This window comes from Bicyclus anynana, chromosome 3 (genome assembly GCF_947172395.1).
Source record: "Bicyclus anynana chromosome 3, ilBicAnyn1.1, whole genome shotgun sequence".
NCBI lineage: Eukaryota > Metazoa > Arthropoda > Insecta > Lepidoptera > Nymphalidae > Bicyclus > Bicyclus anynana.
This window is the reverse complement of record NC_069085.1, coordinates 14,962,364-14,984,327: the sequence shown is the minus strand read 5'-3', so window position 1 is coordinate 14,984,327 and position 21,964 is coordinate 14,962,364. Positions and strand designations below refer to the sequence as shown.

General features: G+C 34.9%; 2 protein-coding genes across 4 annotated transcripts; one reads left to right on the top strand and one right to left on the bottom strand.

Annotated features, from left to right (window-relative positions):
• Positions 1-298: 298 nt before the first annotated feature.
• LOC112058597 (neither inactivation nor afterpotential protein C) lies at positions 299-11,261 on the top strand. 3 transcript variants are annotated; one of them, XM_052890552.1, is made up of 18 exons: positions 299-429; positions 714-1,082; positions 1,507-1,611; positions 2,809-3,188; positions 3,255-3,345; positions 3,443-3,724; positions 3,836-4,224; positions 4,327-4,875; positions 5,078-5,370; positions 5,445-5,746; positions 6,065-6,354; positions 6,611-6,760; positions 7,896-7,999; positions 8,328-8,396; positions 8,870-9,057; positions 9,753-9,952; positions 10,112-10,305; positions 10,578-11,261. In XM_052890552.1, the coding sequence occupies exons 2-18, from the start codon at positions 792-794 to the stop codon at positions 10,634-10,636; spliced, it is 3,936 nt and encodes a 1,311-aa protein (XP_052746512.1). In that variant the 5' UTR covers positions 299-429; positions 714-791; the 3' UTR covers positions 10,637-11,261. The 3 variants fall into 3 exon arrangements, with proteins under 3 accessions (XP_052746512.1, XP_052746507.1, XP_052746503.1); XM_052890547.1 differs by having other exon boundaries at positions 10,181-11,261; XM_052890543.1 differs by having other exon boundaries at positions 300-429; positions 10,112-11,261.
• On the bottom strand, positions 11,060-21,504 carry LOC112058587 (modifier of mdg4). The gene is made up of 6 exons (XM_024099495.2): positions 21,157-21,504; positions 20,868-21,059; positions 19,823-19,975; positions 18,830-19,217; positions 18,245-18,359; positions 11,060-17,669 (listed from the first exon to the last, which is right to left on the bottom strand). The coding sequence occupies exons 1-6, from the start codon at positions 21,466-21,468 to the stop codon at positions 17,453-17,455; spliced, it is 1,377 nt and encodes a 458-aa protein (XP_023955263.2). The 5' UTR covers positions 21,469-21,504; the 3' UTR covers positions 11,060-17,452.
• Between the last annotated feature and the right edge of the window lie 460 nt (positions 21,505-21,964).

Genomic DNA, 21,964 nt, shown 5'->3' with positions numbered 1-21,964 from the left:
AACACAAAACATTATTGCACAAAATCACTTACGCGACTGGCAGCGTGACGGTGTCTAGGCTGCCTCACATACAACTGAGCTCGTGTGATACTGATACACTGATACCTCCCCTCTACAATAACATAAATAATGAATGTTAATACCACCAGTAATCGAAGAACTTGTAACAATATGCCATAAAGGTAAAGTTCTCAGGTTGATTACGTCAAAGCGAAGCGAAACGAAGTAGGAATGTCATAAAGGAAACATATTTCTCTTAAAAGAATATTTCTGTTCAAACTGCAAACGAAGCTACGCCAATACATAGTCGCGCCTAACACTGTTACGAAGGATTACTGTGGATTTAATTTCTGAAGCCCCAGCACTTGCTAGGTATCCGGCTGCCCAGCGATCAGTACAACCCCGGACGAGTTGTGATATCCACCTGTGGTGAGCACTTTTTCATATATTACAAAATAAAATAAAGAAAATAACAACATTTTCACAGTGATAAATATTATAAAGATAAATTCACAGTGCCTATTTTACATTTATTGCACTCATATTTATGAGAATAATATAACAGTGTCTCTGTTTATAAGAATTTAATTACGATTTTTATTACTTTATCTTATAGCAATACTCATTTTTGTACTAGTTTTCGGGTCCCTAAGAAGTAGATTAATTTTACCTATATAGTATAAAAAGCTGATATTATTTTTATTTAAAAACAGGTCGTGCATATTGAAGTTCTATCTTTAATAACATCCATAAAGTTTAAGTATATAAATTCATCCGCATGAAAAATAAACATGAAGGACGGTCTCAATATATCGTCCCTCCAAAGTCCTCAAGGCCGATATTCCCTTGTGCAAAAACTTGGCACGGGGGTATTTGGAGAAATTCATAAAGCCAAGGATAGCCAAGCAGCTGGCAAAGAAGTTCAAGTTAAAATACTATTCCTAAAAGAAGAAACTGAACAACACATACAAGAGGAGTATAAAATTCTTCGTGAGTGCACTCAACACCTGAATCTCGTCGATTTTTACGGCGTCTTCTGTGATAAAAGTGAATATTTGAAGAAAATATGGTTCGTTCTAGAGGTAAGTATCATCATCATCATTATCAGCCGATGGATGTCCACTGCTGAACATAGGCCTCTTGCATGGACTCCAAACTCAACGGTCTTGGGCCGCCAGCATCCATTATGCTCCCTGCAACCTGCTTGATGTCCTTAATCCACCTAGTAGGGGATCGACCAACCCTGCGCTTTCCGGTGCGGAGTCGTAAAAGAGGTAAAGTATTGTAAAAATAATTTATGAATTTCACTTTAAAGCACTAGGATCTGTGACTAATTGAATCACTTTAATTTTAAGACACTAAGAATAGTGACTAACAACTTCTGTATTCAAAATAAGTTCCATAAATATCTAAAGTTACAAAAATAATCCCTTCTTGAATGGAAGTATAAAGGCAACAGAAACTTAAAATAATTTTATGGTTAAACCGCATAAACGCTATTTTTAGTTGTGCCAGTATGGACCTGTCATCGATATTGTCAGAAAACTCAAAGTGGCGGACAAGAAAATGTCCGAGGAGCACATAGCTTACATCCTGAAATATACGATCAAGGTAAGTCCATATTCGACAGACTATAAACATGTCGTTCGTCACATCGCAGTCAAGATGGCTGTTTATAAAACAAAGGGCCTGCCAGTCCAACTTTCAACGGCTGAATCAATTGGTAGTTACTTTGAATGCAAACTCAATTGTTGGCGTGACGTGGAATAAAATATTGCCCGGCGAATATCCACGTACGTTGAAATACTATCTAGGGCCATTACTTAAAATACATGCCGCTTTATTTGATTCGCGACGGAACAGTCGAACTTGTCGATGTGAATGTCTGTGCGCGCCCGACAACACCGTGATGGCCCCCCATCGCGGAGCATCGCTCAATTATCGTAAATAATGCTCGCGCACACAAGATATACGGACCTTTGCTGCGGTAGCCGGTGATTCTCGATATCGTTTCCATCGATATAGAACCTCCCTTAGAGCTCTCGTTTTAGAGTTTTGAATACAGAACACCGATCGAGAAGTTAAGCTTTAACGTAGTTGTAAATGGTTAAATGCGTATTATCTTTATGCAAGCCACTTGGTTCACAATACTTTATACTAGTGCATCAACTGTTTGGTACATTTTCTCTGAATCGAAATCAATATCTTAGGTATTTTACTGGTAGGTATATCAGCTTTTAAAACTAGAAAATATTGACTGCGATAGTTAACAGTTCCAAACAGAATGACACAATAGATATAGACAAGAGTTTAGAACCAGTTAAGATGCTCAATCTTCTGTAAATTGAAAATAAATCACTAGCTAACCAACCGTACGAGTAACCCGATAGTGGTGAACGCATTAACGGAGTGATACGTCAAACAGTAGAGCGTAGACAGGTCGCGACAGATCAGCGCCCTGATGCGTATGCAAATAGCTCCCAATGAATCGCATGGGCGTGTGGACTTGGATAGGCGCTTGATCGACACTGACGTCCGTATCTTCGTGTGTATAATGAGGCGCTTTGTTATACTGCATTATAGCAATATTTCTTTTCTCTGATGTTATAAAACATCTATATATGTTTATTAGATTTTGCACGCATTACGCAAACGCAACAAAACTTGTTTATGGAACTGCCGCTTTCAGTCATTCTAGTATTGAATATTACTCAGTAACTTAACCTTTCTATTCAAAATGTTCTATTTTATGCATAATCATGTCACTAGATTGTTGTAAAACTAATATTTCAAAAACCTACCTTACAGGGCTTATGTTATCTACATGAAAATAATATCATCCATCGCAACGTACGATGTAATAACATTCTCATAACTAAAGATGGAGAAATCAAAGTCACTGATTTTGGATTATCTTGCAAATTGAACGGAAGCGATGATACAGCCAAGACGATTCTTGGATCCCCAAGCTGGATGGCACCAGAAATGGTCTCAGTCGGTGAAGATGGATATGGGAACAGAGTTGATGTTTGGGCTTTGGGAATCAGTACAATTGAAATGGTCGATGGAAAAGCACCTTTCCAAAATATGCATCCAACCAGGGCACTATTTCAGATTCTAAGAAATCCTCCACCAAGCGTAGCAAAACCGTCAATGTCTTCTAACGATCTAAATGATTTTATTAATGAGTAAGTATTACATAATGTAAAGAATCAAATATCATTACGGTTTTTGACCCAACAATTATATTCTAGGTGCCTGGAAAAAAATCCCGAACACCGACCTTTTATGATGGAACTAGAAGAGCATCCTTTTATCCAGTCCGTGCCGGAAAACGACTTCCATGTTAGTATAATTTGCCGATCAAATTGTGTTAAGACTGTGTTTACAATTTACATCTGTGTCATTTTTCAGTTTTCTTTTACTAACATTTATTTTTCAGTTGTCCACTGAGTTAAAAATGTTGGCAGAAGATTTAGCACAGAAAGAAGTACCATTTACATTCCCTGAAAGAATAATTAAAAATGGCTTGCTTATCACCGAGGGAGGTAAAGACCCGGAAGTCATGCAAGTGGAAGATCTTGCAGCATTAGAACGTTTGACAGAGGACAATCTTATTAACGAACTTGAAATAAAATATCACAAGGGCCACTTTATGTCATTCATTGGTGATGTTCTCGTGATACTTAACCCGAATACACACGAAGATATTTACAATGAAGAGGTAAATGCATGAGTATTTTTATTCAAAGAGATAGAATTTTTAAATATAGAGGAAAACATTTTTACTGTCAATTCATCTAAAATGAAATAAATTTAAAATTTTACTTTCCAGCACCACAAAAAGTACGAATGTAAATCAAGGTCTGACAACGCACCTCACGTATTTTCAGTTGCGGATAGTGCGTATCAAGATGCTTTACACCATAACGAGCCTCAATATATAATTTTTTCTGGAGAAAGTAAATCCGGAAAATCAACTTACATGACCCACACACTTTCCCATCTCACTTATTTAGGATCTATGAAAAATAATACAGCAGAAAGAATTCAAAAAGCTGCAAATGTTATTCAAGCTTGTATTAGTTCAGCGACACCTGTTAATTCAAACTCTACTCGAGGTATACTACAAGTTCAAGTAACTTATGGAACATCTGGAAAATTAAGTGGAGCTCTGTTTTGGCTATATCAACTTGAAAAATGGCGTGTATCATCTACAGACATGTAATTATCCTTTAAGTAAAATATAAATACTAATAAGTAAATAACACACTAATAAAATAATAAAATTAGCATTACACATTAAAACAAATTTTTATGTTTCAGGACTCATGCCAATTTCAATTTAATTTATTATTTTTATGATGCTCTTGAACAAAAAAATAGGCTGGATGACTTTTGTTTAGAAAGGAATAGAAAGCATCGATATCTAAGAGTTTTAGATGAACCGTCAAGAAGCGCTAAAGGTGTGCGAGAAACTCCTCGTGATAATGTCAAAAAGTATGAAGAATTTATAGAAAACTTGAAAATACTGGATTGGGAAGAGGAAGATATAAAATTTTTGGAAACTGTACTAGCTGCCATCTTAATTTTGGGAAATGTAAGATTTAGAGATGGTAAACATGGTTCAGCTGAGATAGAAAATGTCGAAGAGGCAAAAAAGATAACTAAACTATTGTGTCTGGAAGAAGCTAAATTTCTATGGGCACTTCTCAACTATTGCCTAATCGAAAATGGTTCTGCTGTGAAAAGAAAACATTCAACTGACGAAGCTAGAGATGCAAGAGATACATTAGCAAGCGCCCTATATAAAAGACTTATTGATTGGTTAATTAATCTTATTAACGCAAAATTATCGTTCATGCGATCCGTTTTGTAAGTATAACTTAATTAGATAGTTAATGGATGATACGTTTGCTCGTAAAGTAACTCTAATTTCACCAATTTTAATATTGTAATGTATCTTATTACGCACATGTGCCGTAATGTAAAGTAAAACGCACTATAGCTCTCGCCTACGACTCGAGTTTCAACTTACCGCACTTATATCTTAATGTACTATTAATAATTGTTTCAGCGGTGACAAATATTCTGTAAGCTTACTGGATATGTTCGGATTTGAATGTTATCATAGAAACCGCATAGAACAGTTGATTGTAAATACCACTAATGAACAAATACAATTTTTATACAATCAAAGAATATTTGCTTGGGAAATGCAAGAAACCGCCGAAGAAGAGGTCCCAATGACGGACCTAGTATTTTATGATAATAAAAATTCTGTTGATCAGCTGATGGGAAAACCTCACGGCATTTTGTTTATTCTAGATGAAGCTAGTCGCGCTGGTAGTGGACAAGAATACATAATGAGTAAGTATAATGAAGAAGTATATATGTATTATTAAAATTAAATGTTTACTATAGAAGTATTTCATCTATTTTAGCCACAATTAAGTCAAAGTGTAAAGGACCTTACGTCAAATTGTCTGGGAGTCACGAATTCTGCGTAGCACACTACACCGGTAAAGTGAATTACGACGCAAGAGAAATGTCTGATAAAAATAAGGACTTCCTACCTCCTGAAATGATCGAAACAATGAGAGCATCAACAAACCTCACATTACAACAATTATTTAAAAACAAACTCACCAAAACTGGGAACCTCACAGCAGCTTCTAATCAAAGCTCAGGAGCGGCGGGTTCGAGATCCAAAACTGAGAAAGAACAGGAAAATATTAAAGCAAGGGTAAATTAATACAAATATAAATAAAAACTTTGAAAACATTTTACGACACAAACCTTTTATATACAATTCAACTAACACAATGGTCTTCTTCTTAACCTTCCTTTTATGAAAGCTGAAAGTATGTCAGCCTGATACCATGAAAATATACATATTAGAATATATTTGATGGAGTCTGTCGAAGGATTAACATTCCCACGAAGCTTAGAGTCTAGCGAATGAGGACATGGTTTCTGATATTAGCCCCCAAAATTTATTCCTAGAGCATTTGACTTATTTTTTTCTTTCTTTACATTTACTAAAACTAGGTTCATATTGCAGAAATTCAACACTGTTTCTAAGGGCCAGTATTCGCAAATACGCAGAATGAGGACCGCTGCTACGACATACAGAGCCACAAGCTTGGAACTCCTCAAGCAACTCTCCATAGGCCCTGGCAGTGGAGGAACAAACTACATCAGATGCATTAGAACAGATTTGAACGACAACCCATATGGTTTCCAGAAGGAGTTGGTTAGGCAGCAAATTCGAGCCTTGGCTATTTTAGACACGGCTAAAGCACGTCAGAGAGGATTTTCTTATCGCATTCCGTTTACTGAATTCATTCGGAGGTACATTATTTTCAGTAGCTTGCTTTTTGAACATTTCATTTTCCTAAGCTCCTCTAGTAAAATCTTATTTCCAAAGGCTATGCAAGGAGAACAACACAAACAGAGAAGGGCTGTGTTAATGTGTTATAAAGGAATTCCTTAACCCTACTTAATGTTTTTATCTTTTCACACGACCCTGCACTCTCACAGTGAATACTAAGATATTCGTCTCTCTTCTTCAGGACATGTTAATTTTTTTAACGTTTATTTGCTACAGATATCGCTTCTTAGCATTCGACTTTGACGAAAACGTGGACGAAACTGCCGATAACTGCAGATTGCTATTGATTCGCCTGAAGATGGAAGGTTGGGAACTGGGTAAAACGAAGGTTTTCTTGAAGTATTACAATGAGGAATTTTTGAACAGGTAATAGTTATATTCCAAAATGTATCTATTTTTATGAAATATTTAGATATATAAAATACTAGCGGACGCCCGCGACTTCGTCCGCGTAAATTTCGATGTCAACTTTACTACTACCCCTACCCTACCCTACCCCTACCCTACCACTACCCCAACCCTACCCAACCCCTACGTCTACCCTACCCCTACCCTACCCCAAACCTACTCCTACTCTACCCCTATCTTACCTACACCCTACCCCAATCCTAAACCCTACCCTCCCCGTACCCTATCCCTTTCCTGCCCCTATCCCACCCGTACCCCTATCTCACGCCTATCCTACCCCTACCCTACCACTTCCCTATCCTACCCGTACCTCTGGATCTACTGGACCGATTTGGAAAATTGTTTTACCAATACAAAGCTACGTTATTTGCGAGTGTCATAGGCTATGTTTTATCCCCATATTCACACGGGAACGGGAACTACGTAAATGAAAGCGCCGGGCGTCATATAGCGAAATTACTGCGCCTTTAAGAAATTTTGTATTATCTCCGAAACTATTTAAGTAATTAACATACTGTAAACGGCAAATCTTATCTCCATAATATCCTTGTGATTATTAAATAATTTATTTTAATAAGGATTAAAGTTTAGTTGTATAAATAATGACGTAAACCTAAGTATATAAAATTAATAATTTTTAAAACACAAAAGGTACTATATCTGCTAATATATAGAAGCTAGATATATGGTGTCGCGGACTTTTTTGTAGAACTTTTAAAGATACATAAAGCCTCCATACATTAATTACAATTTTACACAATAGTTAAGGCAGCGCATGCGAATAAGTCTGTTTAAGAGGATTTTCAGTCCGACCTGTATGATAAAAACTGTGATAACTCGGCTAATATATATGATACCAATATAAAATATAGCCTATAGCACTCCCCGATAATGTAGCATTCTACTGGTGAAAGAATTTTTAAAATCGGACCAGTAGTTCCAAAGATTACCCCATTTAAAAAATGTGACAAACTTACAAACTTACAAACTTTACCTCTTTATAATATTAGTATAGATAAACAAATTTGACTTTACTTACCTATCTGTTCGGTCTAGTAACATGTTATTTTGATGCATTTTTTTCTCAAAACAGATTATACGAAACACAAGTCAAGAAAATCATAAAAGTACAAAGCATGATGCGCCTTTTCTTAGCCAAACGAAATGCTGTTAAAAATAAATCAAAAGTTAAGCACGGTGAGTAGGTTTTTAGTTATAAGTATTTACTACCCTTATTATATTTTTACCGAGAGCTTAATCTAACTTATGTCTATTGGCCTACGCGCTTAAGCGAGCTACTGGCTCTCTATGTTATGTTTTAGAGTTGAAGGGTTAGGGAAACACAGGGAAATACTGTAAAAGTTTATATGTATGTATGATAGCAGATAGGTTATCTACTTATCATATTAAAAGATTGAAGCTCTCAATGTCAAACCCATGATGCACCGTCTCGCCACCTAACGTGAAGCCAACTGAGATATTAGAGAGAGAGTCATTAAGATTTACTTATTTGCTTTCATTTCAGTACAAGAGCTAAAGAAACACAAATCACAAAATGTATCTGAAGAAGAAGCTGCTTTGCGTATACAGAAAGGTATAACGTAAAAATAATTATTAGAGACCTATTTTTTAGCTTTTTTTATCTATCTCTGTGTAGTGCTACTTTAGTTAGATTCTCAAGAAATAGATCTATACTAAAGCCACACTATAGTCATTTCACACGTGACAATAATTATAATTAATTTGTTTTAATCACATCTTCTAACGCAAGGTAACTTGTGGAAAAAAAAATCAATAATCCGGTCCGGGAAAGCAACTTTTTAGTTGCGTGCAATTCTAAGAAATTAAATATCACGTGTCTCAAACGGTGAAAGTAAAACATCGCGAGACGCGAGAAAACCTGCATACGTGAGAATTTTCGTAATTCTCTACGTGTGTGAAGTCTGCCAATCCGCAGCGTTTGGGCCAGTGTGGTGGACTATTGGCTGAGCCCTCGGATTCTGAGTCTAAAATGGGTTGCTAATGATGACGATCCCAGATTCTTTTAAATCAAATTCAAATTCACAGCTTACAGAGGCTACGTAGTTCGCAAAGCGTATGGACCTCTCGTCAACAAATCTACTGGGGAGATCGACGAAGTGACTGCTGGGTTTCTGAAGCGATTTGCCAGGAAATGGAAAAGCCGATCCGTATTCCAAGTTCTTCTGCAGTATAGAGCTCTGCGATACCAGGATTTAGTGCACTTTTCACAACAGGTAAATTACCCATGTCATCTCTTACAATAATAAAATAATTAAAATTCAATTTATTATGAAACACGGCTAAAACTCACGTCATACAACGTCGGAGTATGCCCGACTAGTTTTGAACCCATACAGTCCTTGAGCTGGTTCTTGTAACGCGGACAAACCAAACTTAATATTTTAAATTTTATATTTATCTTATAATGAACTATTACAGTATTCAAAAAATCAATTTAAAACAAGTGCTTACCTTAATGGTAATCTGGGTATGTAGCCATTTACGTCGATTCGTTTTCTACAAACGCTAACGCCTTGAAAATTAAAAAAATGTATTATATTGGGGTCCTCTACTATCATGTCACAATTTTCCTGCTGTCAAATTATATTTTTAACTAGCGACTATAGTTTAAAGTATTAAAAGTATTCGTTCTTTCGTACAAGTTATTAAATATTCGTTTCCTGCACTTGTATCCGAGTTCCCCTGAACAAGGGGATCTTCATCAAGATTTAAAGGTGTTAGAAGAACGACATAAAGGATTTTGCCAAGACACTCGCAAATAACGTGGCTTTAACGTGGTAAAAGAATTTTCAAATCGGTCCAGTAGATCCAGAGATTACCTCAAACTTCACCTCTTTATAATATTAGTACATATAAATAATCACTGGGTAATAGTAGGTAATTCCTTACATGTTCCTTCTAATTTCAGGTTCACATTTACAACCAGGCGGTAGTAGAAGCTCTCCTTAACACCACTTCACCAGTGCTACTCGATCGAGTAGATCCTCATGCTAAGCAAAAAAATTACCTTGGCGCTGGACCGCCCACTGTTTGGAAGCTCCCATTCCGAATGGACCAAATACAGTTTTACGATACGTCTCATATGTGCGACCCTTCAGTTAAAAGCACGTAAGTAGAGTATCGATCAATTTAAATTCTTACAAATTGTTGCTGAAATTTTTAAAATTCATTAAATAAGTTAAAAAAAATTTTGCTTGGTTGGAATTAATAAGTCTGAACTTATGAAGCGACGAATTGTGTAATGCTATAATTGGTTTCTCATTGTAGAGATACGTTCGCAAGTCCATATGATTCAGACAGTGAACAGTGGGATGAACCTTTGAAACGTCGTTGCAGCGCGGCGCAAACGGAACCATTCAAGGCGTCGACGAGCACTCAGACCCTACTTAGCATACCGTTCTGCAGAGACCCCACTCAGCCCGTGGCGACTTTACCACCCGACGATCAGATGCATTCAAGACGTGAGAGCTTCAGCAAACCTGTTATTTATAAGAATCCACCGCGTTGCGTTTCTCCCCAAAGCTATTACCAACCACCCGTCCCTTGGTCGAGTGGAGGCAACGACACCAAAATTTTAGAAAACACCGATTACCGTAGAACGAGCGGCGCATTAGATTACTCAGTAAACAAACACGACCTACCCAACCCCATAAACGAACTCCAAGCTATGGCCAAGTGTACGAGGAGTGCCAGAGACGATGACGATGATGATGACCCTCCGTTTAATTTCCAGGCGATGCTCAAGAAGACACCGAAGAACAGAGCCTCGATGAAAAGACACGGGGAGATTAACCGCGATTCGTACGACAGCCCGTCGAGGAATCCATCACATAACAGAAGTTACGTGAACAGAAATGACAACCAGTACAATAACTCAAAGAGTGGCAACATGAGGGTGTATAAGAGTAGGCACGAAGAAACATTTGAAGATTCATACGAAAGCAATCCTTATGGAGGCGGTGCTTCTAGACGCAATTTAGTTTCGCCTAGCCAAGAATCGTACGTAAACATGTCTCCGGCTCATTCATATAGAGGACCACCAACAAACGATTTTGGTAGAAACTCCCGTGACTTTGATGATTCCAACTATAAAAAGAAAGGCATGCGAAACGATCGTGGCTACATGGACAACAAGAACAACTTGGAAACCGTTGAGATAGCACCGGGTATGACTATTGAGGGCGAAGTAGCTGATCTATGAAAAGAAACCAATAATTCTTGTCGTAAAAAATATATTTAATCTCCATTTAAATAAGCATACACTGCTCGATATATTACTGTAGGTTTTACATAATTATAGTTTTGACTTCCCAAGATTAAAGCCATTTATTACGAGTTTTAGTACATAGAATCAGTTGAGTAGCTAGTACCTATAGAACAATTTTTATTTAAAAAAAATTTATAAGGATAAGCAGTAGAACCACTATAAGTTACAAAAATTGTTTAAAAAGACATACGTAGACAAATTTTTCCGGTGCAGAAAATGTGTTTATCTGCGATTCTTTTCGTTTCTGGCGTGAAATTTTACATACAAATAAGAGGTAATTACTTGACAATAGGGATGATGACAGTTTTTTAAATTGTATGTAAATTAAGAGTATGCTAATAGTAAAGTAATTTTATCAAAGTGACAGGGTATCTGCGATCATTACTTTCGGAGCTACAGGGTTTTAAAGGGTCAGATTTGCGGCGCTGCCGCGGATCCCTGAAAAACGCTCCATACAAAATGGCACGAACTAATGACGTCGTACGTAATGTAATGATCGTTAGATTTTTATGTGCGTTCGAACAAAATTACTAATACCTTTGTTATTTGTGCGTTTATGTTTATGTATTAAAAAATATCACATTTAATATAAGGAAGCTAAAACTGTATGAATTTTCAACTAATTACGATAAAAGATTTTTAATAAGATTTTGAAATTTTATAACCTCATTTATTTTGGAAATATCCAGACAATCTTTGCTTTTTATGTATAAATTAGTTAACATTGACCATATTTACCCCAATGTATCATAAAAATCAATATATTCAAACCTAGTCATCATCTCCATTTTGGCGTATTTCAAGTGAAAAGTCTGTAAATCCTGATATTTCCATTATATTTATTCAACGTGGTCTTTCCTTCTGCGAACATTACCTCATCCATGTAATTTATAAAATTCTACTGCATATCTACCATCTAGCTACACAACTGCGTTTTTGTTATGCTTTAGTAAAATATAATGTTCTCAATAGAGTTAAGTATATTAAATTATACAATACATTTCAAAATTTAAAGCGACACCTAAACTTTTTTCTCTTCCAATTAATACACATTTCATATAAAAATATGCACATTCTTATTTCGCTCACAGTAAACAACTTATTCGAAATTGCTTTGGTAACTTATTTATTACTTAAATATCTAAAATGTTTCTCAAAGTGCACGTAACTAGGTGTGTGACCGGAAAATAACAAAATAAAAATAAAAAAAAACTGTGTATCATGACAAAAACTAGACTCACCTAAAAATAAGTAATTTTAGAAAAAATATGCAATAGATCTATTTTTATCACATTATTTACTCTTAAATATACAAATATCCAGTTATTATTATTCTGTTTTGCGTCTAAAAATTATTATTACTGGTGAAAAAAAATGTTATTTTATTTTATTAGAATACCAATTCTGTAATAATTATCACAAATCGTCATACAGCATTGGAAATCGCGAATGTGAATTAAACATTTATTCTCTAGTAGTAGTTACAAAAACACGACTTAGGACTTATGCCATTAATAGTAATTCCTTCATTGTGTACTTTTATTTTACTTTTAATAGTGTATTCTTCATTTTGGATAATTATTATCTTCTAAAGACTCTTTTAGTCTTACATACTAATACAATATTATCTGGTATTTTTGGCCTAATTTTCACATTCGCGATTTAAAATGCTAAACGACAAAATTATATAATATCATATTATGTATTACCATTTTATAAAATCAAAACTTTTACGTATATAATAAATTTACGTATAATTACCCTTTTACATCAATTTGAGAAGCTCTGAATATTTGTTTGTACGATTTGATATGTCTACCATAAGAATTCTTCGTAAATACTCTATTATCTCGACTATATATTAGTGATTTTTGTTTTGTATACTATTACTGACCTTAGTACCGATAAATATTAACACTCTGTCATACTTATAATATAACAATAGGCGATGCCATTTTGAATCGCATCAATTCGTATTAATTTCTATAATTTTGGGTGGGATTTTACATATGTGTTTCCAGCATTATTTTCCTTATGCACACGCTAATAAACAATTCAAAATGGCACTATATCTTCATTGTGGGTATTTTGTTTATATGTGAGTTTTTATTGGAAAATCCAGTTTTTACATGCACCAATACACATTTACCAAAAACCTTGATCCAACTAGCAATGTTGCTGTGTAATAAAATTTTAAAAGATCGATTTTTCAATACATTACTCGAAAAAATCAAAATTTATGTCAAGTAGGCTCAGTTTACAAGCACTTTTTAAACGACAGGTTATGGTGATAAGTACAGTCAAAAACTCGGGTTTCTTATTATTTATTTCTTGTCAATTAAGTGTATTGTTTGAACTGTTGGCATGTAGAATTCACATTAGTTCACATAAGTTTCCCATAAATATTTGCCATGTATAATATGTGTGATTGTTTTAAGTAATTGTTCCAAATCCACTCTTAAATACATTAAATAGCGATACAAAATATACACTTTTATTTTTTTTTATCCAATAAGCTTTATTTAATCCATATAATATATTTGCAAAAATATATAAAGGTTACTTTTTATATGTATTGTATAGCAAGCAAGATACTTTTTCTTAATCTGTAAATTTCTTTGATAAATGACTCGTCCTGAAGGCCGCGCACCACGACATAACTCGAGACGAGAAAGACAAATATTGACCAATAGCAGCCGAATTGAAAATATTGCCCTCTCTCTTTAGTTGAGATGCGATGAAAGAGAGCCGCGATAGCCCAGTGGATTAAATATCACGTGTCTCAAACGGTGAAGGAAAAACATCGTGAGGAAACCTGCATACCTGAGAATTTTCTTAATTCTCTGCGTATGTGAAGTCTGCCAATTCGCATTGGTGGACTTTGTCCTAGCCCCTCTCTTTGAGAGAGGAGACTCGAGCTCAGCAGTGAGCCGAATATGGGTTGATAACGATGAAAGAGAGCTATATTCGTACTCCGACGCTATTGAATTGTCAATATAATATACTTTTTCTCTTCACGAGAATATAATATCGACGTCGCATTCTGGGTCTAATGATTAATATAAAAAATACATTTCATCTTTTATTCCATCTCTTATAACTAGAAATCACTAAATTTATTGCTAAGTATTTCATGTTATTGGCTTAAATCTAACTTCACGTCCAAAAGTACAGTATAAAAATATCTTCTTACACCTAATTTGATTCCTAATCGCTAATTTTTCAGTCGGTATCGAAAGGACAAAGATTCAAATCGTCAGATAGTAATACACTGTCACATTGGATCCACAAATGATCCATTAATCTTTAAAGCAAATATCCAGTCTAATGTGTGTATCGATCAATTTAAATCTTTGTCAGTGGTGCTGATAGACTTGAGCATTTACTTGTAACAGAACATCGAACATTCACCATTTTTATATTTGTCAAACTGAACAACGAACGAATAGCAATTAGTAAAATATAATCCACAATTTCACTTAATTCCTTGCATAAGCGTACTCCCCAAAAGTTGGAAACATCCTAAATAGGTAAGTCATTAAAATATTAATTTTAAGCAAGCATTATTGTTTCTTTTGTGAGAAATCTCTATTCTTAATTAATAGGGCCTCCCAACTAATTTTGATACGGGGCTACTCCAAGGCACGCTACGTCACTGCATAGACCCAAATATTGCTACAAACTTGTTGAGAATTTTAGCGAACATACTAATCGATACTCGTCAAAGATATTCTTCATGAAGATGACGGTGACGGTCGCGTGTGCTATGACTTCCATTTTTTCGAAAAAATCATGTAAAAATCGTTTGGTATTTCGGTAGAAATACTGAAATATCGGTAGCGTCGAGACCACCACAGCTTGGCTCGGCAAAAAGCTTCAAACAAATCTGCTCGCTAGAATACTCTCCGGAACGTATAGTCTATCAGCACCTTTATAATTATTTTTTTTGATATAAAGGGTGATATTGAAAAATTATTCGCATTATCATTTTAGGAAATGAGTGTGATTGTCATATTTTTTTATGACAGATATATTGCTTATCATTGTTTTTCAACATGAACATCACAATATCTCAAATATGGCTGTTAGAAAGACTAGGTAAGAAGATCAAGGGATGATTCTTGAAAGCAGAAGAGCCTCTTCAATGCAGGAAGAAATATTTTATATACAAATGTCCCGTATATCAATAAAGAAAGTACGTAAGTGTAATATAGTAAGCAGGTAATATAAAATCATGACTGTTTAGAAAACTATATTTAGTAAGCGAAGGATTCTAAAATTGAATCTAAAGCGAAGCATGTGATTTAAACTTTAAATATTTGATTCTGTGAGCAGCAAGGGATTCAATGACACGAAATTTGAGATAACTAATAACTACAGAATCTATATAGTTAGCTGAAAATGAGCTATTATTTTGTAAATACAAACGCCCGCCAACCCGCATTGTCAGAGTGGTGGGTTTAAACTCCATACCCCCCTCCTATAAGGGGGGATGCCCTGTAATAGGCCATTAAAATAGACTGATAAAGAAGAATAATAACCAAACATGATCTTTTTAAACTATACAATGCCTGCCTAGTACATTAATTCATCCCTTTATCTTCTTTGATTTGCAGATATTATGGATCCTAATTAACTAAACATTGACTTGACTGTGTTGAGATCATTAGATTATAATTCCAAAGTTATACAAAAATAAACTATGCCCTATTAATAATGATAAAATCCTTACATTATTACAATATGGACCATAATATTTTTTTGTAAAACATATTTAGATGGACTTTCCAAAAATTAAATACTACTTTAGTTAGTAAATTTAAGATTTATTAATGTGTTTTGCAAAAATAGTATTATCTCAATTAAGATTATAACTAGAGTATGACGGTTTTATAAGTAAAAATAAAATTCATACTGGCCATAAAAGCCTTTACAGGCCGTACGTCTACTTTAGTATTTTAGTCGAGTACAAACAATTTTTGGGAGGTAAATTAAAAAATCGTTTGTACTCAACTAAAATACTAAAGTAGCCCGAACTAGGCCTTACAGACCATTTCGTATTATTATTAAGTTGAATACAACTTTAACACAATCCATACAATTTTAAATTTAATTATTATTTTTAAAATTAGAGAAATATATAACCTACTCGTATTTTTTGATGTATATATTTCTTAATTCATATGGCATAAATAACTCATTACAGCTCAAATGGTCTATAGGTGGTCTATAGGTGACTTTCCACATCAATTCAAGATACTTTATAATATAATTAGAATATATTTGATTCTTTCATCATACAATACATACATGTAAAGTGTTTGCCAAAGTGTTAAACAATAGTAATGCAGACAATACATCAATAATTGTGGATTATTGCACTCCAAAGTTATATTTCTTAAAATTCATTTCATCCGGTAGGTATGTATGTAATGCTGGCGCTACACGATAGAATTTAGCGGCTGCCCCATCAAATGTGAGATTTCTATGTGATGGTTGTAACTCATCTTCAAGCAAAGTTTAGTATTCATTAGTAGCAATATATTACAAATATGAATAATCACTGGCCTACTCTTCTTTGATGTGCAACCTACCATAGTGGGCCCATTGTCGCATTCGAAGTTTAAACAAGATGGACGTGTAACCTATCATCATTAAGTCAATATATTAATAAAGGGCTTTCTTTTATCTTCATACTGTATACGAGAAAATAGTTACTAATGAAAAATGGATTAGAAGATGGTGGATGTTATTTAATCATGACAACAAGTTTAATTAAATCAAATTCCATTTGACACCCTAAACAGTAGGAGACATGTATATCGTCCTTATTCACCTTGACGGCCTCCGTGGCGCAGTGGATTTACAAAACGGAGGTCCTGGGTTCGATCCCCGGCTGGGCAGATTAAGATTTTCTTAATTAGTCCAGGTCTGGCTGGTGGGAGGCTTTGGCCGTGGCTAGTTACCACCCTACCGACAAAGACGTATCGCCAAGCGATTTAGCGTTCCGGTACGATGCCGTGTAGAAACCGAATGGGGTGTGGATTTTCATCCTCTTCCTAACAAGTTAGCCCGCTTCCATCTTAGACTGCATCATCACTTACCGTCAGGTGAGATTGTAGTCAAGGGCTAACTTGTAAAGAATTAAAAAAAAAAAAAAAAAGACCTTTTGATGTAAGGCCGAAGAACTGACAACCAAAGACCATCACACACACTATTTGCCATCACACTTCACTACCCTTTACATGACAGCACTTCATAGTGGGCAATCGTTATAACCTATCGTGTACAGCCAGCATTAAAGAAGAATTGCGTCACGTAAATAAAAAAAATCACATACCCTAATTGGTCTTCTCCGCTGTATTGCTGTCTGATATGCCCACTTGGCCCAACAGCTGGGCAACGCTGGGCTCATTGAGAGTGAGTACCGCGTGAGCCTCCACCATGACCACGAGGGAGTTGCGTGCCTCCTCGTGCGGGACGCCGTGCGCGCGCGTCGCGTGGGAGTACCACGCTCCTGTTGATGGGAGAATTGAGACGCACCACTTGCAGGACAATCTGAAAATTTACACATGACTGGGTTAATATACCAAACAATCTAAGCGTAAAGTTGTAGAGCTTACTGCGCCATGGGAGACTTTTGGCTGGTGGGAGGCTTCGGCCGTGGCTAGTTACCACCCTACCGACTAAGGTACTAACTAAGGACCAACTATATTTTAATATTATGAAATTTTGCTACATAGGGAGAACAATACGAGCAAAGAAGGACAGTGTTAATCAATTGTCAAGGAATTCTTTAACATTATGTCCTATTGTCACAAGTCCAGGGCTATGATCAGAGTTTTTCTCTCTAACACAATCATGAAGGACCCAATACCCGCATGGTGAATCCATGGATTGCTAAGATATTTTTCTCTAGTAAGTTCATTATGAAGGCTCTTGAGGCCATAGACTTCAATAGAGATAAGGATGTGCAGCACACCATGACTGTTATCAGTAAATGCCAACCTGTTCACATGAGTCAATATCAGATAAGGATATCTTCTAAATTTTAAATCCGTTTTTATTGCATTTTTGGACAATAAATATATAAATAAAGTAGTATGTTAAAGTTTAAGAATTGTTTGACATACCTGTTAGTCATATGTCGAGATTTAACATGTCTTCTCCTATATCCCCAGCTATTGTAAACTCGAGGGCAAAAAGGGCACGGGAACGACGGACTGGCATAGCAGGTACTGGTTTTGTCTGAAATTGCACATTTTAAGTCTTTTAAGTATTTTTAAAGACAAAACTAAAAGAGTTTATTACAATTATTTCCTAATTTCAATTAATACTTTGACAGTTTCAATACAAGTGATAATGAAAATTTTAATAGAAAAATGTAATTTAATAGGAAGTTGCAATTGAATAGCATTTAAATATCTTTAACCATCTCAATTAACATGAGCTTTCAATAAAGCTGCATCATAAATTTGGTTCATTTGTTTAGAACTAACTAATAACACAGTCACATAGAAAGTTACAGATATCCTAAGACCTACAACTTGCATTTAGGCAGTGTTCTTGGTACCCATACTCCATATGGTAACTCAATATGGTAACTCCATATACCCCCTCTTATAAGAGAAGGTACCTGTGCATACATACATTAAGTAAATGATGACAAACGAACAGTCCCATTTTCTTAAGTAACATCAAAGAACATAGAACTTTACCTTTCACACTCTGAGCCTCGCTAGAAACAATGTTCATATTCTCCGTCGTTATACTCAATGACTCGACAATGGTTCCACTTTGCAATACAGTTTCAACTTCCTTGTCTATCTCTATCTCTTTCTCATCTTCTGGGTCAACACTTTTTTCGCAAACAACATTTAAACATGGCTGTGTACTGCTCACTTCGTTTATACACTTTTTTATATTTAGACGGTCAGAAGTTGATGTTGTACACACAGCTTTCTTCAAAATAGGTGGACTTTCAGGGTTTATTGTAAACTTTTTTTCTGAGTTATTGTCTAGTACAGCTATGTCGGTATCATTTGTGTTATCTCCTGAATAATCGGTCAATGGGGAGTCTACTGGTTCTTCTTTGGGGACAATATCCTAGAAGAAATATAATTTTATTTTAATTTATATGTTACATTAAACTACAACACAATTATTTTCTAAATTTTCTTTAAATGAAGTCTGCCAATTGGGCTAGTGAGGTACTATTAGCCCGTTACCTACTGAGAGGAGACTCATGTTCAACAGTGAGCCGAATATGGGCTGTCAATGATGATGGTTATGATTAAACTACAAATAAACAGGCAACAATCATCCATATAACAAAAATAAATATCTCCTACTTCTTAGGTAAATCTTTATACGTGAAATAATTTTGGTGGGTTTTAAAGCAAATATCTTTTTATTTTTGATTTAGTCATCTAACCAAACCTACGAACCTATGAACTCGAACCTCAAAACAATTAACATTGATCATCAGTTAAGCGAAAGCACAACTAAGTTAATTTCTCATCATATAGCATAAAATTAACATTTATGCAAAATTAGTCTCAGCTAAATAAATCTAATTAACTTATCAATACTTATCATCACTTAAGAGAGAGCACAAGTTAATTTCTCATCATATAGTATTACAACAAAAATTAACATTTATGCTAAATTTGTCAAAGTTAAATAAATCTAATTACCTTATCAATACTTACAGAGTTTTTCGAAATGTCTGAACTAGTAAAGGCAACAACTGTATCAAGTTTAGATAAACATGGTGTAGGTTTTTTGAGACTTCTGTTATTATTATCTTCCTGTTCACTTTTCTTTCTTTTTTTAGGTACAGCTTGAGTTGATGTAGCTGTTTTCTGTAAAGCCAAACACAATTTAATCAAAACTATGTTTTTAATAATTGCTTTTTTGTTGTAAGGAGCTTCATCCACAACCTCACTCTGAAGCCCTGACTGCCTGCTGCTTGAGCTCTCAAATGCCAGGACATAACGGCAGGACTGGATTTTTTATAAATTTTTAATGGTTTTTGTATTATATTTTGTTTTTTAGAAACATTGTAAAAATTTTGAACAAAAGTGAATACATAAATAATTAAAAACAAGTTATAAGTATAATAAAAGTGTAAAATTTATGAGGATGTAATTGTGATATCCTAGGATTGGGATATCCCAGGAAGGAAAAGGTTATATCCTAGGATATAACCTTTTCCTTCGAATCAGAAAGCATAGGTTTGAATCTGATCAAGGGAATGCTCCAACTTTTCAATTATGTGCGTTTTAACAAATTATTTGTGATATTTAATTTCTTATAACAGCATTGTTTTAAGAAATTCTTAAAGTTTAAAGTATCATCTCTTGATGCTTTATCAAGAGATGACGCTTTAAACTTTAGATAGACACATAGAGATGTGTCTGAAGTCACTTCACACACCTAGAGCATTAAGAAATTCTCAGGTATGCAGAATGTTTTCTTCACCGTTTAAGACATGTGATATTTAAAAGGTCCAGACCACATTTGAACCTACGCCCTCCAAAGGCAGAGGTCATATCCACTGGGCTATCACCAATAGTAAACCATATTGTTTGGGAGTTTTATAGGTTTTATTTTGTTGCCATATTCACATGGGAACAAAAAGTATGTGGGTGAAACCGCAAGGTGTCTTGTATGATTTAAATAAATATGTTAATTAAATTAAAGGCTGTAAGAGTTCCAAACACATCTATTTAAATATAATAAACTATTTCATACCTCATCATCTTTGCATGTATCACTACCAGTGGACAAGCCACATATCCTCAGCACCTCTGCTGTCTTCAGTAGAATTGGCAGGAATTCCTCAGTCACATTGACCTCGCCGTTGTACATAAACCGCAATAGAGTTCGCAGCGAGTCCGTATTGATATCATGGAGCACTATAATTGGATCTTTGTGGGGGTTTTGCTGCAAATGTGTGTGGGCGTCAGTTGAGAGATTTCAACCTCGAAATCGTACACAATTAGTATTACAAACATCTAGAATTAACAGCATTCATACTCACTTGAAATATACTCTTAAAAACTGTACTATTTGCTGAGAGAATAACTTTGTGTGCCTTGAAATTGAAACCTTCTGATACGAGGGTTACATCCGATAAACTTTCGTCCCTAAATAAGTCTTTCACGTTACTTAGAATGTTACTTTGGTATCCATTCCATTTTAAACTGATCTCTTGATTTGCCATGATGCGTCGACATGCAATATAATTGTTTGTTGGGGAAAAAATTGGAAAACAAACAAAAAAAATGCGTGTATACAACAATGATGTGAAAAAAAACAACTGTGTTGCAAGTATTAATAATATATTATTCATCTGCCACTCGGGTTACAAGATGAAAAAATGTATTATACCTGAGTGACATAGATTACATGAAAGGGCTAGAACTCAATGTCCTAAACGTATTTTGTAAAAAAAAAAAGGATTGATAAAAGAGTAGAAAATTCCGCGTTTATAATAATTTATACATCTGGCGCATTGACCTCATTTAATAAAGGACGCACAATACTGTAGGATTTTGCACTTAAAAACTGGCCAATTTTGCTTTGACAGTTTTAGAATTATTGGTAAAGAAAATTATACCTATAAAGGCAAAGACCTCCCCTCTAAGGACAATGTTGTTTTTAAACAACATAAACATCACAGATAAAATTGACCTTCTTTTAATTTTAAGTTAATTTTGACAAGTAGTTCTTATTTCTGAACGAATTTTGTAATATTCAATAAAATCCCAAATTCAGAGAAAATGCATTGAGTTTGGCTAATGGTTTAAACTGAATTATGGAAGTATTATATGCTATATTTTATTTTG